The sequence below is a fragment of the Bradysia coprophila genome (assembly GCF_014529535.1).
Source record: "Bradysia coprophila strain Holo2 chromosome X unlocalized genomic scaffold, BU_Bcop_v1 contig_12, whole genome shotgun sequence".
NCBI lineage: Eukaryota > Metazoa > Arthropoda > Insecta > Diptera > Sciaridae > Bradysia > Bradysia coprophila.
Window position 1 is genome coordinate 1,057,767 of NW_023503293.1, and position 18,242 is coordinate 1,076,008.

Sequence of the window (18,242 nt, forward strand, 5' to 3'; positions counted from 1 at the left end):
TAAACCCTCGTTTAACCCAGTGATGGCATTACTAAGAAGCTTATAATTAGTCAACACTAAAAAACTAAACATTTTCCACGGAAATGCACATATTCAAATAAAACAGTTACCGTCAAAAAAACACTTTTTTAAATAGGTTTCTTCCGAGGCCGTTCAAAATGTCAAACGTCATCCACATCCACAGATAAGCCAACACAACCTCACTTTGAAGTTTTAACGACCAAATTTGTTTAAGTTGCGGTTATGTTTGCTTCTGTGGATGACGGTCGGTTCTTTGATGTCAAAATTCGTTTTTACCGTACGATGGAAGAAACATGTTAACGATCAAAATTTGTTAAGAATTTCATGTGACAATTTAACTTCTGATGGCAACAATTTATGTAAGAAAATTCAAGAAAAAATTGATTTAGGTATTTCTTATTGCCCGATTAAAAATAAATTCTGTTAGACAGTACCTTCGACCATATTTAATGGATATCATAAGGTGTTGGATTTCTAACAGGAGTGAATTTCATATTTCAGAAAATGTATAAAAATGCTCTTCGTAATCAAAAAAATGTTCAGATTAGCCCTGACTCTGGATTGTAAAGCTTAAGCCTTAAAACAGATTAAATACAAATGTTCAACGGGCAACACGTCCTTAAACACGTTAAAATCTAAAATTTAATTGAAGCTGGTATAGATAGCCTAGTTCCAAAAGAAACGTAGCAGACTGTATATCGATCTGGATTCTACACGGAAAAAAAAGTTTTTTCAACAATTATTTACTACAAATATATAAATATTTGGCACGAATATATAAATATTTGTAACAAATAAATTTGGAATTTATTTCTCCTAAATATTTTAAATATTTGTTGCAAATATAAAAAATACTTGTGACAAATAATTTTAAATTATTTGTTATAAATATTTTGTATATTTGCAACCAATATATAAAATATTTAGGAGAAATAAATTATTTGTTACAAATATTTTTATATTTGCAACAAATATTTGAAATATTTAGGAGAAATAAATTAAAAATTATTTATCAAAAATATTTAAAAATATTTGGGACAAATAATTTAAAATATTTGTAACAAAAAATTTTGAATTTATTTCTTTTAAATATTTTAAATATTTGTGACAAATATTTATATATTCGAACCAAATTTTCACAATTTTCTGTAACTTTTTTGTGTTTTTTCCTTTTTTCGGTTCTGTCCTATTTTTAGCTTAGCGGGTGTGTGATGTGATCGACCGGTGCACGGTGATGTGAGTAAGTCATAATTTATCTTAAGTTCTTCCTTTCTAAATTCTATATTGCTCTGCGTGCAGTTTTTCTTTTTTTTGTGTCACCTTTCAAACTAATGTGAAGGTTTTTAGTATTTGTTTATTTATTTTAATTATTTTTTTTTTGTTTTCGTTTTCTGTTACGGGCTGACTTTTGTGAGTTATGTTTCGCTATGAACATTAATATAAGGTGTTTCCTTTTGTTCAGTTGAGTCAATAAATTTGAATTTGAATTAAATTTGGTTCGAATAATCGATTTTTTTTCCGTGTAGATGCCTCTCTTTAGTATTATATTATGTGTACCAATAATATGTTACGCTCGACTGTAAAAAAATGCTCGAAAAATGGCCCAATGCAAAATGATTGAAAATAGTTGACAGAAAATGTATGAGCTATCTGTCAAAGATATTTCATGCATCCTGATTTTTCATGCATAACGTCACGGCTGCAACATAACCAATCTTATATTCACCCGAAACTTGGGATCCGTATTTCTTGCTATTCCCTGAGGGTTTGCGTTACCTTCAGTATGTTTATATACCTTCGTCTCACGACCTATGTATAACCTTTTAAATTTAAAACCAACCGACAGCTTTGCGCTGCAACATCTGGTAACTTGACTTGACAACTTGACGAAAACAAAATTCTATTATCGACATTAATAATATTTTCTTCTTTGTCCCAGAGCAGTGTATACCGTGTATACCAAAATGTTTCGGCAACAAAAAATTGACAACCGACTCTGCCCGATTCGATCATATGCAACAAAAAAAAAAGTTTCGGTTAACAAAAGATAGAAGATAAAGTTCTTAGTTCACCAATTCATCTACATATTTGTTGTTATCGTGTAGGTCTGAAATCCATTTTATTTCACAAGAAAAAACTTCAAATCCTGAATTCAAAAGAAGAAAAAACTTTGATAGTGAAAATAACCAGTGGCTCGGGAAATGATTATTCAATGCAAATTGATCGATTCGCTTTATATGTGTCTAATGTCTGGCTTACAACAACACACAGCCATCATAGAAAGTAGATTTTCGCTGATTCGGTTATGGTGGCGATAAATATATTGGTTTTTGTGTGAGCAAAAAGTGATTTTTTGTTTTTTGTTTCGGAAGCTTTCTTCGGAATATTTGTCCAGCGTTCTAAACCGCTTTGTGTACATCGATAGACATTAAATCGCAAGCATTTGCCCGCCATCTAAACAGTAAACAGTTGATATATACGGAAAACCATATTTGCCTTCGAATCAAAAGTTTTCGCTGGAATAAAATCATAGAACACCACCGACCTTATGGCAGATGCGGTTGGGGGGCAACAACAACAGCAAGAGGCCCCCCCGGAATGGAATGCCGAAGAATGCGATAGCCACAGTTTTGACGATTCAGACCGATTTGAAGAGGATTCGTTGTGTTCGTGGAGCTCAGAACCAGAAAGTTTATGTAATAATTGGAGGGGATGGAAACGTCCCATAACCGCAAGCACATTTGGAAACGGTGGTGTACGGAAAACAGCTGATGGTAAGTTTGTATTTCCATTCAATAAAATGTAACCATCCAGTGATCGAAAAACAATTTCGGCCCGATTGGGACCAGAAAACAAAAGACGCTCAATTCAATCGACAGAATTTTTTCTTTGTTCGAACGGGATCCATTCGAGGAAAATGATTTAATGTTACAACATGCCTTTAATGGTCCGGTGTTTATTTGTTGAAAATTTCGAAACCACAAGTTGGAACAATTTTAGATTTATTTGTTTTGTTCGAAACACTCCGACAATTTGTGTTTTAGTTTTGTGCACTCTAACCGACCGTATTTATTCATGACAAAGAGAATTGGTTGGAAAATTTGTGTGCTTTCTTTTTGTTGTTTGTCGTTTGAACTTCTAATTTTTCATTGTTTTCGTTTCTGTTAATGGAAGTGGGATTGCTAACAATACTATGTATCCCGGTATAGATGTACCCGCGCCATGTACATTTGCTGGCTGAAAAAAAGAAAAGAAAAGAAAAACAAAATTCCAATCCTGTCATTTTCAGTACGAAAATCGACAAGATCTTTTGTTAATTACGGTCGTTTGCATACAATTTCCATTCAGCTCATAGATTTGGCCATTAATTATTCATCAAAGAGAAACCACCAAATACTACCCATACAAAGTTGTGCCTTTCGGACATACATGGACCATATCGTTTGGGTGATGCTACAATGTGGCTTTTGTTTTTGCTAGGTGTCTACTGTCTGTTTTACCAGTATTAACTGTTGTGCTTCTCGGTTTCGTTTTTTTCCCCATTTTCTTTTCTTTCCACAAAGTGATCAGATGATAAATAAAGTGGCACAACGAAATAATCCGAATTTCATTCACCATTCCTACAATTCACACTTACATGGTCTGAGATGTCATAATAGTGCGTATATGAGAGAATTGCATTTCAAATTTTATAATAGAAAGTCGTTCGTCAATTTTCATTTCGACGTCAATGAACGCTGTTTTGTTTTAGATTTTGTAATAAGGGGTGAAATCATATTCACTTTTCCTGCATAATTTATTCCGGAACGGTGTTCCAATAGCAGAAAAGCAAAATTAGTAATTAAAAATAATTTTTTTTTGTCGAACACTGACACGCTCATCAATTGGTGGAATGGATTGAAAAGTGGGTTAATCGATACGTACAACAAAATTTTATTGTGTGAGAATGAGAATTGTAGGAAAATAATTTTCTTTTCCACTCACTGTAGGTGTTGAAATGTGCAGTTTAATTAAGGTTGGATTTCTGGGAAAATAACAAGTCTGATTGGAGTGGGTTAGATGGGATTGTGATCGAAATGATGTTACTGGAGTTATATTTCTTATCTATTAAAAAAAAAACTTTACAGTTCAAACATATCAAACATGAGCCAGAGCCAGACTCGAATGTAGTGGTAAATAAACCGTTGGAAAAAGGATTGAACTAGGCGGTATGGATCGAGCTTATTGAAAAAATTATAATTTATGACCCGCGCCATTCATTATGAGATAAATATACAAAAAAAAATAAAAAATTTTAAAGTCAAATTATGAAGTAGAAAGAGAATTTCGCGTGAAAAGTAAAAGTAAAATCAAACGACAACTAAAAGCGAATGACTTTCGCTTTCTAAATTTTGATTCTCATTTATTTATGGATATATCTGCGAACGATGCTGTTTGATTGCGAATTTCATAATCGCTATATTGGCTCAAAGCGATTACTGACTGTACTGTCCAAAACTAAATTGTTTGGTACTGCAATTTCTTAAAACATTTTTTTTTCATCCTTTCGCTGATCGATTACAACATGCTTCGGCCATGCCACGCCAACTTATTGCTTTTCGATAGACATTAATTTTACGTATTCTGTCCTATACTCATCGCACATGATATTGTGTTGCACATACAACCTGTAAACGGCTGCGAACTATTCACGACGAAAGAATAAATTTGGAAATTTGTCAGAAACTTATGAAGATCAGAATCTTTAGATTTATTGCACGGCTCGAATGTTTGCTTATCGCCAGACTGCCGTCTTCCGATTTAAAATTTCATTCAAAAAGCATTCAGACTGATGTGACGGATTTCGGTAACGTGGATCCAGTACCTACCTACTTATGTGACACATTTTATGTTATTGTATACACCAGACTGCTGCTGGCATCTGAACTCTGATAAAAGATAGCTCATAGAAGCAGGCCGGCGTTGAGTTAAAAACAATCGTAATTCAGAAGTTGTCATCCCGTTTCAACATTGCAATAATGAGGTCTTTGACCCGATAATGCCTCGAAGTTAATGGCTCTGAAATAAAGAGAAATTTCGTAGTTTCTATCTGGAAAGTATTAGGAATTAACGCACTACTTCTACATTACCATAAAAAGATTTGTTTTACTCTTTTTAACTGCCCAAAATTCCGACCTCCGCTAATTGAAACTCGAGATCCTGTTTTGACGAAAAACTCATCATCTTAAGGTAATTTGTTAAACGGGATTAACATTTTTTGGTGGGTATTAGTGAAAGCCTCAGATTCAATTGCAAAATTTCATTCGACCTTACAGAATATCCGAATCCGACACATCTTACGTTCCTCGTAGGCTCAATCTCACACTTCTAGGCTAGCTGTTAGCTATAGAGTGCAAAATTTTCTTGACACACACAAGAACCGGAGAAGCTTACCTTTCGTCGACCGTAAGAATGTCAGCAGTTTTACTATCGGATCTATTACTTCATTTGATTTAAGTATTTTCAAGTGATTGATTTCAAATCTTTTATTTCAAATTTTTAAACATCTTCTTTTCTACTGTGTTACTGTGTTAGTCAGAGTCCGTCGTTTATTCCGGGAATCGTTATCGATAACAGATGATAGGCCATGAAAAACAGGTTGGTTATTTCTCAGGACATACAATAGGGAATTTTACTTACTCAAATTGACTGAAAAATACCGAAAAAGTCAAATAAATTTTCAGCAATTTCAGTCAATTAGTTCCCAGTATTAGACCCAATTATTGCTTCTGTTTGTATCTTGGCGTGACTTTATTCTAAGCGCAAAGATACCACCTTATAAAATTCAACCTAATTTCGTCGATTATTACACCCGTTAGCCACGTAATCCTCATACCAAATTCGCTAAATTTTAGAAAGTTGTAGCCACTGGCTTGACAGATTCACCTGCCAATTTTAAATGTTTCAGTTAAAGGTCGTCAAAAAGCAAAATTTTTTTACAAAATATCATTCAATCCTATTAATGACTTACATAACATTCGCTCCATTTCGAATATAGCAACAAGGATACTACCACCTACTTGCCTACCTACACAAAAAGTTTGGTATAAATGCACTTTTCGATTTATCAAAAAAAAGAAGAGAAAAACATAAACAAAAAAGAGAAACAACAGAAAGAGACACGTCCTAGTTTGTTTGTGTGTTCATAATGTTAGCAACAGTTCTTTTTTGAAAACACAAAAAAAAGAATTAGAACATTGAAATAAGGCACAATGGATGTAGGACATTGCACACGATGAAAATAAAATAATAAAAACAAAGAAAAAACCATCACCTCTTCCACCATGCACTAAATGTCTTTTTCTGTTCGCTCATTCACTTCATTTAAAAGAAGAAAACGAAATAATGTAAAAAAAAATTGAGTCAAAGAACTGTTCAAGGATTTTCTTTCCGGCTGTTTGAACACAAACCATTTTTACAACAGTGAGCAAAGTACTGCTGTTTATAATTTATCGAAATTTTTTGCTTTTGTCATTCTGTTTCTGTTTTATGCAGTCTCTTTCTACTTCTCTTTATGTTCGCATAGATAATATGGATCATACGGTACACTTGGTACACAGTTCACTGCATCCCTTAATAAACGAAAGGTTTATATGATTTCATCTGTCAATGAATATTAATGAATTAGATGTGAACATTCTCCCAGTCCCGAACTAATATTCTTAGTTAAAATTTAAAATAAAATTACGGCTCATCTGATGTCAATGGTCTGAAATTTCATTGAATTTGTCTCAGAGTGTCTGCCGTTCATTGCGATATGCATAATGAATGGGTTGGCGAAATATGGCTTCAAATGTACATTTAGCACAGCAAGTTACACGTATATCCTTTTACACACGTTTTACCTTGGCATCGTGCGATTGATGACTTACATATTGTTTAAGTTTCTGTCAACGATGTCGTTTTTAACTCTGTGCGAAGTACTGGGGAGTTTTAAGACTGTTATGCCGTTTGTTAAACCGTATAAAATTCGAAGCAGACGGTAAAGGCAAAGCATTTGTCTACTGGTCATAGATGACGAATCCGCAAAAAATGTCCCTCTTGAGCTAGGGCCTTAGAAGTGGACGGCTACTTGACCCAAGGCGTTTTATTTCTTGTTTCATTTGAAACGTTAGTGAATAGCGAATAGGATGTGGTACGAATATTATGAGTTCCTGTGAACTCTGGTCTCCGATGTGAAACCAACAATCTTTAATTTTATTAAGTGAGACATAGACACCAAAATCTGAAGTGAAAGCATTTTTGCTTATGTCGTCTACAGCTGGGCGAACTAGCAACCTCTGGTTTATAAATCCAGCGCCTACCCAACTCGACCAACGAGACTAGCGAAAATGAAGTCATTTCAGATGTTTATGTGCCACATTTAACGTTAACTAATGCCAACGATTCAAACCGGTCTTCGCGATGAACAATGTCAACATGAAGCTTGTAATGAATTATAAGTTTTTCTTACTTAAGGAGAAATTTAAGTTCTAATCGGCTTCGCCTCGTTAGGACAAGCTTACGACTAATACTCAAAAATTCCACTTTTTATCACTCATGACAAAGTATACAATTTTAGGAACTCTATGTAATAATAATAATGATAGCGTATGGTTACTGTTCAGCCGGGAGGACACATTTTAAGTGAAAGATTCGGCTACCATTTGCTGCTATAGCTAGTGAAGGTACTCTATGTGTATTGTCACAGTCGGCCTGCGGCTTCGAGTTTTCAACGGCTCGTCACTTAGTTCAGAAAATACCTATTTCATCACTAGCATTTGATACCAAGCTCAATGTGTTCCTACTACAAAAAAGTTCAATGCCTGTTTCGCAACCGACCATTTAAATACGCACAACACAGAAATCGAAAAGCTACACAACATCGTTCCGTTTGTGTACCGTAATTTTTCATATATAATTTAAAAACTGAAACAAAATAATCGTTTTTTTGAGTTCAAAACCCCTTTCGTTTCATTAACTAAACGTAACTAGCAATCAATTTGGCGTGGAGTTTGTGTGTGTGTTTCTCCCATATTTTATGCAATATTCTCTGGAAACATAAAACATGCGGTTGGTTAATTATAATGAGCTTCGTATACACATTTTCATGTGCGTGAATAATTATTTTTATTAGCATCTGACCTACCTAAACAAAATACATGTTGTCTGTTTGCCGTAACGGATTCAAAAGATTTTGATTTTATAGTGCAGTTGGACTTGTGTTGAGTTTTGGGAATGGTAAAGAATAAAGATTATAAATTCAAGTTGCAGTTAAAATGCGTCGGCTTTGAATTGTTGGTTGAAAATCGTATTCCATCACAAATAACTACTGAAAAAGCAACAACAAGTCAGATGTATACGAGCAATGGAAAGGTGGTTCTTCTTTTAATTGACAAATTGATTTAAAACAGCAGAACGTTTTTGGTCTTTCTCAATTATTCAAAAATCTTTTTTAACCTTTTTCCTTCAAAATGTCGGCATATTGATCCATTAAATTCCAATTTTACATAAATTTGGTTAATGGCAGCCTATAGGTACTACTCTCAGTATTACAGAGGGAATAATTTGATTGACTACATTTTCTTCATTACTAGAATTAACACGATTACACCAATCAATTTGAGTGCTTTGGCTTTGATTCTAATGTTCGGTTAAACCTCCTCACCATTTAAATCAATTTAGTTCATTCTTTCTATTAATTTAAAGGCTACTCCTGTTATCCAAGATAAGTTATCACCTACTTTTTATGCTCTAGCCAGTTCAAATTCTAGCCAGGCCACTTCTTACCCTCGTTGATCACAAATTCTGCTCCAAAGCTTTTCAATTCTTGTTATATCATTCTTGTTTGCCACTAGTCTCGTCTAAATAGTTACCTGTTCGCGTCTATAATACTTCAAAGATCTTCAGAAAAAGGTCAGTTAAATGTTAAACTTGTCCGCCTCGATAAATTACGGCGAAAATTCGTGAGATACACTTTTCTTCTACTTTCCTTTTTTGCCTGTAAATCATTTAAAATGTATGAATGGATAGGACGGATCATTCATAAATCATGTCCTCTCTTTTTGCAGATTGTCCTTGGACGTAAAAAAGTGAAGTTTTCGATGTACATTGTACACTGACGAAAAAGTTTCGAAAAACTCAGCTCTAGCAGGTAACTTTGTCTCCAGGTATATCAATAGCTGCCACAGCTGTAGCGCCCCATACAAAAAATACAGCTGCGACAGATAATTTAGATTACCTGGAGACAAAGTTACCTGCTACAGCTGAGTTTTTCGAAACTTTTTTGTCAGTGTAGACGTAAGCGTTGGACGTGTAAAAAAACAACATTTTACTTCTGATACGTACTTTGTCTAAAACGTCGAATTGTACAGGTTACACGTAAAATTCTACGTTTTAGAAGTACAAAGTACATATCAGAAGTAAAATGTTTACGTCTACAATGTACATCGGAAATTTCTCAGATTTAACATTACTACTTGCATTTGTGCAATAAAGGATATGCTGATCTGAGCTAGTGGAAAAAACCCAGTAGTACGGTAAATGATACTGACACTTCGATTTCCTTGAATTCATAAGAAAACACAAATCGTATACTGGACCAGTATTAGTGATATTTTGTCGCACACGGCCTGACTCTCTCACATATAGTGCGATAAAATACCTTCATTCGATTCCATAAATAACTGTTAGCGTAAACAAGAGTCGTATAAATTTGGACGACACACACCTTTCTCATTATCGTTACACACAACATTTGAATTTCTTCATTTCAGTAACATTAATGCAGCCTGCTTCATTTCATTAGCGGAAATCCTGTGTAGATCAATCGTTGCGTCATTATACGGACGTTTAGAATCACTGAAAATACCCCACCTGAAATGCCTTCAAAAAGGAAGGCACAATCTATTAACGAACAGAGCTTCTGCTCCTCCCTACTCACTCAAGGTTCACGCGTTCACGTTTCTGGATGTCTAAGCAAATTTGTAGTTTTTTGCTTCTACGTTACAATAGGAGTAAACCATTATGGTGCGTAAAGTTCGTAAGTATGGAACTTTCGTGAACTTTTGACATTTCTCTGATATATTTTACGTCAAAAGTCTACGAAATCACCATACTCACGAACCTTACGAACTTTAATGGGTTAACCCTTATATCTCTGGCAATATCGATAAAATACGGTAATAGTACATTACTGGCTCCCTGGGACATTTCTTGTTGAGGCGTGTGGGAAGGTTGTATTTCGAGCCGAAAAGAAAAAAAACCCAAAAAATTTCCCTGCGAGACAGTTTTGCGGCCAAAAAATGTGAAAAACTGATTTATGTTTACATGGTAATCTTGCGCATTTTCTGGCCGCAAGACAACAAAATGTTTTGCAATAAGAAATCACGGATTTTTGATTTCATTAAGATTTAATGCAAATGTTGTGCACGTGAAAGGTGAATTCTAAAAAATCTCAATTTTCCGTTTCCATTTGAAGCTGGCCATTTATGAAATTAACATGAACACCGCGGATACACGTAACGAGATCTTGCTATATAAACAAGATGCACGGAATGTATTTTCTTCTTTCCTAATGTCTTCTATTTCTTCATTTATTTGTCTTATCATTTCAACATGCTCTGGGGGTGGTATTTACATTTAAAATTTTCGAAAACCATGCCTCGGATTTTTCTTTATGAATTTTGTCGGAGGTCGGTCCCAAATGTTTTATTTTATGGGAAACCTCCGTAAACCTAAAAGAATATCGACTTGTTCGTATGAATATATTTCCCCATTTTAAATTGAACTTTCACCTATAAAATCGTTGATTACTTCCATTTCCATTGATATATTGCCTCACTGTATTTTCAGAGCCCCAAGTTACCACATTAACCGAACTAGCTGCTAAATGTGTCGCTTCATTCATACCATTTGAACTAGTCGAACATGTTTACCCGCCAGTACCGGAACAACTGCAACTGCGAATTGCGTATTGGAGTTTTCCCGACAATGAGGAAGACATCCGATTGTATTCGTGTTTGGCGAATAGTTCAGCCGATGAATTTCACAGAGGAGATCAGCTGTTCAAGAACCGTCTGGTAAAGGACTCCCTGCAAATTGGTTCGTGTTTACGGTTCAGGCAGTAAAAACAGTGAAATGTACAATGTTTTGCTTTTCTCGTTCACCATATTAGGTTTTCATTTATCTGCCACAGTTGTACATTGCAGTCCACCAAGAACACAATTTAATGTAGCTGTTACATTCGATCGTCGTCGCATATCATCATGTAATTGTACATGTAGTTCAGCGGCGTACTGGTGTTCTCATGTGGTAGCTGTGTGTTTACACCGAATACATTGCGTAGGAGCATTTTTCTCGTTCGACCATAGTTCGACTGACTAAAGTTTTCGTTTTGATTCTTCCCCGTAGCCGAATGAAGTATGTCTACGAGCTCCGGTTTCAGAATCCTTGACACGATTGCAGAGAGATCAGCTGCAGAAGTTTGCTCAGTATTTAATCAGCGAATTACCGCAGCAGATATTACCAACTGCACAACGTTTGTTGGATGAATTGCTGAGGTAAGTTCTTTAGAAAAAAATGCTTCTTTTAATGTAATGGCATTCAATATCGTAAATTTTTGCCACTCAGCTGTCAGCCAACAGCAATTAACACAGTATGTGGTGCACCGGATCCAACAGCTGGTGCATCTGCCAATGATCAAACGAACTGGTATTTGGATGAGAAAACGCTGCACGACAACATCAAAAAGATTTTGATAAAATTCTGTTTACCCGCACCGATGGTGTTCAGCGATGTGAACTATTTAACTAACTCGGCACCACCGGCTGCAGCCGAATGGAGTTCACTGTTACGACCGTTACGCGGACGTGAACCGGAAGGCATGTGGAATTTGTTGTTGATAGTGCGCGAAATGTACCGACGCTGTGATCGTAATGCCATAAGATTGCTGGAAATCATCACCGAAGAGTGTATGGTCTGCGATCAGATATTGGTGTGGTGGTTCAATACGAAATTGTCGTTATTATTCGGCACTGGTGGACACACCGGCGGTAAACATAGTAATACACATAGTAATGCAAATGCATCACAGCACGCGTGCAGTTCTCTGTGCGACGAAATAGTAATTTTGTGGCGTTTGGCTGCATTGAATCCCGGCCTAGCGCCGGACGAGCGAGACATGTTGCATGCTCAATTCACAGCTTGGCACTTAAAAATTTTGGACCGAATTGTAAAATGTCGTGTGCAGAGTTCGTCGTACAGCAACAAGCACCAAAACAATTTACGGACCGATGCTGAACTGTTTATTGGATTTAAGCCAGCTATTGAAGCGTGTTATTTGGATTGGGAGGATTATCAAATACCGGGTATAACACACACGCAAGACACAAATCCCATGTACCATTGTCCGTTCACTTGTTTCAAACACACCGATTCAAAGTGTGACACACAAAGTCAGGTCAATTCAAGTCAGGCGGTACTGTCGACACATAAACGCTACAACTACATCATATCCGATCATCATCATCAATTAAAGCGTTCATATCGAGCTTACGCATCGAGTAGCAACAATAGCAGTAATAGCAGCAGTGACAGTGTGAATTTAGGACGTAATCCGTTGCCCAACGAACCGGACGATTGTAATCGATCGAGTGCGTCCAGTGAAGGCTTTTGCGAGAATGAAGATGACGGTGTAGATAGTACAGTGTTGGAGCATTCACAAGCAACAGAGGACGTTTCCGACACAAATAAATCGAGTGGCACGGAGATGACGACAACAACGAAAGTTAAATCAAACGAAAATGATTCTCAAGGTGGCGATTCGTCCAGTTCGAGTGTCGTTCTAGACGACATCAAATCGAATCGAAAGAATAGTAACAATGTGAATAAAACAATGACCAGCGTTTCGACGTCATTGACCAGTAATTTTTCTAATTCAAATGTTGTGAACAACAGTGCAAGTGTAAATAGTAAAAACGCGAATATATTTAGTGTAAGTAAGTCGAATAACATAGTGAATTATGAGGATGATGCTATTGCTGGTGGTAGTAGTAGTACTAGTACTAGTTCAGCAATAACAGCACCGTCAACAAAAAGTGCCAACGAACCGAATCCATCTGTTTCATCATCTCTTTCATCATTTAATGCAAAATATTTGCAACCAGTTCCCACAGCCAATATAAATGCCACGGCGATATCATCATCATCGTCGTCGTCGTTACCCGCAACAACATCTACTTTAGCTATCCCATCAACGTCAAACACATTTGTGCCACAACCATCAACATCACGTGGCGATGTTGCAGTCGTCGAAAAGTCAACGGAACCGAAAACCGAAACAGTCGAGGAAGACCGACGACCATCGAAAGATGAGAGTGTGTCCAGCTCAGGTAGCCAACAGTCCGACGAATTCAACATGTACTACTACGACTCGAAGACGAATCAGAACAAATTGCTGGAACAGCAAGCGAAAATCGATCAAGGAACCAACAAAGCTCAAATATTCTCGAACATCAAACCAACGGAAGATGCCTGGGACATACTGTTTGCTCGGGCTGAAGGATTACATGCGCACGGTCATGGCAGAGAAGCTTGCTACCTGGCAGTTCGGTTGGCCGAAGAAATGTTGGCCCATCCACCGAATTTAATGATTGAAATGCCACCGCCAATGAAGCGTAAGGGAAAGAAAATGAATGTCAATCCCATTTCACATCAGTTAAGTGTTCTGGCGTCTGGAACATTATCGAAGTGTGCTTTCTTATGCATTGTCTTGGCGGAGAACTCGGAGCATTATCATTTGAGTTTTCGGATTTGTTTGTTTGGCTTAGAAATGCCTCGTCCGCCAGCAAGCACAAAACCACTTGAAGTAAAACTTGCAAATCAGGAAGCGGATCTGTTGGGCCTGTTAAAACGAATTCCATTGGGTCACATGGAATTGAATGTAATTCGAGAGAAGGCCGAGAAATTGCGCGACGGTCAACTGCGCTCTCGCGGTGAAGCACTGCTGCCGATTATGTTGGCTAGTTTCATATTTGATGCACTAGTAATGCCATCGGTAGCCGGAAAGGAAAGATTGAAAGTTATGTCAATGTCGTATCGAATACCGACCGACGAAAATCTTGGATTTGAAGCAGCCGTTGCCGCTTTAGGACTTAAAGCAAATGTTTCGGAAGCAGAACATCCTTTGCTGTGCGAAGGAACCCGACGACAACGTGGTGACTTAGCATTGACATTGCTGTATTACTACAAAGACGAACCGCGAAAGATCGCCCGTATCATGGACAAACTGATCGACAGGGAAATTCATACACTCATCAAAACTCAACTCTTGCCTTCGTATTACTCAAATAATCCACCAGTTCGTACGCAAGCCGCTCAAGCCCGACGTGAAGAACAGGATTTAGCCGCACATTACAATAACGAACATTTCCAAAACGATTTTTGTACAAACTCTCGGCCACACAGCAGTACTAGTGCCGAATTAGAAATTGGTATGAGTGCTATGTGTCTGTCGCAACAAAATACACCGACAACGTCCAACAATCAGGGTCAACCAGTGGCACCCACAATTACGAACACAAACGCTCGCTCAAAGGAATCACGATATAAAGGCAAACGTATTTATCCGTCGATACCGAATCAACCGTCGGAGGCGAGTGCACATTTCATGTTCGAATTGGCCAAAAATGTCTTAACAAAGGCTGGAGGCACCAGTTCAACGTCATTATTCACGCAAGCAACAACCAATCAGAATCATCATGGACCTCATCGGGCGCTGCATATGTGCGCTTTTCAACTGGGTCTCTATGCGCTGGGACTTCATAACTGTGTCAGCTCGAATTGGTTGTCGCGAACTTATTCATCGCACGTATCATGGATTTTAGGACAGGCAATGGAAATCGGAGCACCGGCCATATCCTTTTTGATTGATACATGGGAAGGTCATTTAACGCCACCAGAGGCTGCTGGAATGGCGGATAGAGCTTCAAGAGGATGGGATAGTAATATGGTGTATCCCTCAGCCGAATTGGCATTGTCGGTTTTGCCTCATGCGGCTGCTTTGAATCCGAACGAAATTACCCGAGCTATTTTGCAGTGTAAAGAGCAAAGTGATCAGATGCTGGAAAGAGCTTGTTTTACCGTGGAACACGCAGCCAAAGGAGGTGGTGTGTATCCAGAAGTATTATTTCAAGTGGCTAAATATTGGTATGAGTTATATATGCGAAATTCACCTCATGGCCACGACATCCATGACGACAATCATCACGTCGACCACAATGTTCAACTGGCAGCTATAATGGACGTTTCTGACATGCAACAACAATCGCAACCGGTTCCAAATCCACAAGTTGTTGTTACTGCTTCCCCACCACAACCATATCAGCCAGGTGTCACAACAATTGCACCAATTTACGGACCATACGGCTTTGCTTGCCAAGGCATCTATCATCATCACAACATAGCGTATCCACATAATCAAATGCAAATGTACATTTCCGCACCGCAAGCGTTTCAATATCCACCGCCGACAAACCAACCACCACCATTCGTTCATCAACCGGTCGGTGCAACATTCCAATCAATGAATCATTCGGCTGTTGCATCATCTGGCTTCACAGCAATGCAATGTCCCACTGGTCAACAATTCCAAGTTCCCGTTCAAGTACCACCACCAACTCCAAACGTTCAAATCCAACCCAATATGCAATTTTTCGTTCCACCTCCCGCTCTTCCTCCCAATGCAATGCGAACACAACCTCCACCACAAGTCGGTTCACTTAATCAACCGCCGCCAAATCAACAAATCCAGCAGCAAACAATGCAACAAATGCAGCCACACGGTGTTGTTTACGGTGAGGATACTCCCTGTTTTGCGAAAACTTCTTTTTCTAAATATTTTCTGTTCTAGGAAACACATTCATTCAACCACCGCCATCTCATCCACCACAACGGCAGCGTCACATTCATCACTTCAGTCCACAGCAGTTGCGCTATCTACTCGCTGCGTACAATGTTGGTATGCTGGCTATGGAAACATTGGCTCGTCGGGTGCACGACGATCGTCCACAAGCCAAATACGCACGAAATCCGCCGTATGGTGAAGATGTCAAATGGCTGTTACAAATCTCGAAAAAACTTGGCACGCAATATCTACATCAGTTCTGCGTCTGTGCCGTAAATTCAATTGTGAGTCCGTTCGTTTTGCACGACGTCGCCTTAGAATCAGCTCATTTCTTGGCTCGGAACAATCCTACGTTGGTCATGCAACATTTGCGATCTGCGTTAACTCCATTGGTTCAAAAGTGCCAACAAATGTAAGTGTGATGATGTGACCATGTGCGGTTGGAATGATTTTTTTTTTTATTTTTGCCTCAGGTACATTCAATGCATCCATCAAAAATTGTACCACTTAACCGCGGCTGATTACGAAGATTTCGCTAGCATCATCTTAGCGGCCCGAGCTGCATTCCAAATTACACCCGAGGGAAATAATCAGTTCAAAGACTGGATCCAGACCATCAGAAGGTTACTACACGAGTTAGTTAATGAAAGAGAATTGCCAATCTTTACAACTTTCTTTTCCCCAAAAACCCCCAATTTCAGATCGAAATCGTGCAAAAAGGATCTCTGGGCGCAGATAAACACAGCCCTGCAAAGTAACTCTAAATGACAAAGACTGGACTCGGCATGTTCCGAAATCGTTTCATCCGCACCAAGTGGATGTCCTCAAACATCACAATCTTCACAAGGACAGCAGATATCACAGAAACAACAACAACAGCAGCATCAGCAGCAGCAACAACATCATCATCATCAACAACAACAACAGCATAATCATCACCAACAATCAGGTGCACATCAACAATTAAAAGAATCTGCTGCCACCACAAATTTAGGTAATCTAACGGTACAACAATCCATTGCACAATCGTCATCGACTAGCAATGGGCCGGCTGTTCCGTCAGGTATGTACTCCACTGCAATGTTAACGCTGACCGCTGCTCCGAATCAAAATCTGAATGTTATTGCGGCACCGATCGTTGTGGACATTTCAAATTTTACCGTTAATTGCATTACCCAACCCACACCGTACGATAACAATAATATGTGAAACGACTTCCGTTAGTGACACGGTTAGGACTTTGTTTTCCCTTTTATTTTCCTTTTTTTTTGTATTAACTTTCCTAAAATTAAATTAAATTTTAGTTTCACGATTTTTGTACGGGAAACGGCTATCAAATTTCAAACGCAGTTTGCTTCACAGCTGATTCACTCATGCAAACAGAACGGCTATGTTATAGGGTTCTGCCACTATCACTCGTGTGGTGTTAAGTCCGTGTAACCAGTTTTGTTTGCATTAGTGAATCAGCTGAAAATCAGCTGTAGATAACTTAGGCTGAAATTTGATTGCCCATCCCCATGTACGTTGTTTCTACGAAGTGAATTTTGATTTCATGTCACCGGATCCAATTATATCACAATTCACAAAAATCGGCAGTGTAGAGCATGGACATAGCTTTCTTTCCTATATTTTGTAAAATTCCATGTTCGTTAGCGTCATACATAGCCGGCTACAATATCAGTATCAACTATATTGAACAAAGTTGCAGCTTGGACGAAAAAATAAATAAAAAATTATTCTCAATGTTCCTTATCTCTTCATTCACTCTTGTAATGTTCAACGCTTCAAGTAGGTCATTTTCAAATTGCAAAACTAAGATTTGTAACAATTATTATCGACATCCAGTGGAGACTTTCATGTGCCGCACTAAACGAAAGCAATGCATATCCGCAGAGCGCAGACAGTAAATCATTTTGTTCTTAGTTTAACGACGGTTTTAATAACATCTCATCAAATAATAGCCCTTCTGACTGCACAAGTACTACTCAAATAGCGACCTTGTCGATTTATTTCCAGTTTAAACTACGACCTCCTACTATACCACAACGGTCTACGAGAAGAGGTTGCACCCGTTAATGACAATGAACGTTTCTCTTATCCAGTTAACGAAACTACTTTAGAAACATTTCATGTTTAACAATGCCACCAGGCCACAAAAACTGAAGTAAAGACGCAGAAAACGGTTTTATCAGTTAAGCCGAAAACACACGATCAATTTTGCGTGGATGGGATCGACAAATTGTCTGTTTAGCCTGTGGTGAATATCAGATTACAATGGAAAACGCAGCATAATTGTCGA

The 18,242-nt window shown here is 37.9% G+C and overlaps 1 protein-coding gene across 2 annotated transcripts; it reads left to right on the forward strand.

The window, feature by feature from the left end:
- Nucleotides 1-1,997: 1,997 nt before the first annotated feature.
- Nucleotides 1,998-17,686, forward strand: LOC119067512 (zinc finger SWIM domain-containing protein 8). Of its 2 annotated transcripts, none has more exons than XM_037170525.1 (8): nt 1,998-2,795; nt 10,894-11,142; nt 11,216-11,382; nt 11,452-11,600; nt 11,671-15,893; nt 15,950-16,355; nt 16,417-16,578; nt 16,645-17,686. In XM_037170525.1, exons 1-8 carry the CDS (start codon nt 2,570-2,572, stop codon nt 16,709-16,711), a joined length of 5,649 nt encoding a protein of 1,882 aa, XP_037026420.1. In that variant the 5' UTR covers nt 1,998-2,569; the 3' UTR covers nt 16,712-17,686. The 2 variants fall into 2 exon arrangements, with proteins under 2 accessions (XP_037026420.1, XP_037026421.1); XM_037170526.1 differs by having other exon boundaries at nt 1,999-2,795; nt 16,417-16,566.
- Nucleotides 17,687-18,242: the final 556 nt, after the last annotated feature.

What these genes read in the sequence shown, in the direction of transcription:
- LOC119067512 (XM_037170525.1), top strand. Translation starts at nt 2,570, where the DNA reads ATGGCAGATGCGGTTGGGGGGCAACAACAACAGCAAGAGGCCCCCCCG. An exon ending in TTGTTGGATGAATTGCTGAG is followed by an intron (nt 11,601 to 11,670) that starts GTAAGTTCTTTA and finishes TTTGCCACTCAG; the next exon opens with CTGTCAGCCAACAGCAATTA. An exon ending in ATCAGAAGGTTACTACACGA is followed by an intron (nt 16,579 to 16,644) that starts GTTAGTTAATGA and finishes CCCCAATTTCAG; the next exon opens with ATCGAAATCGTGCAAAAAGG.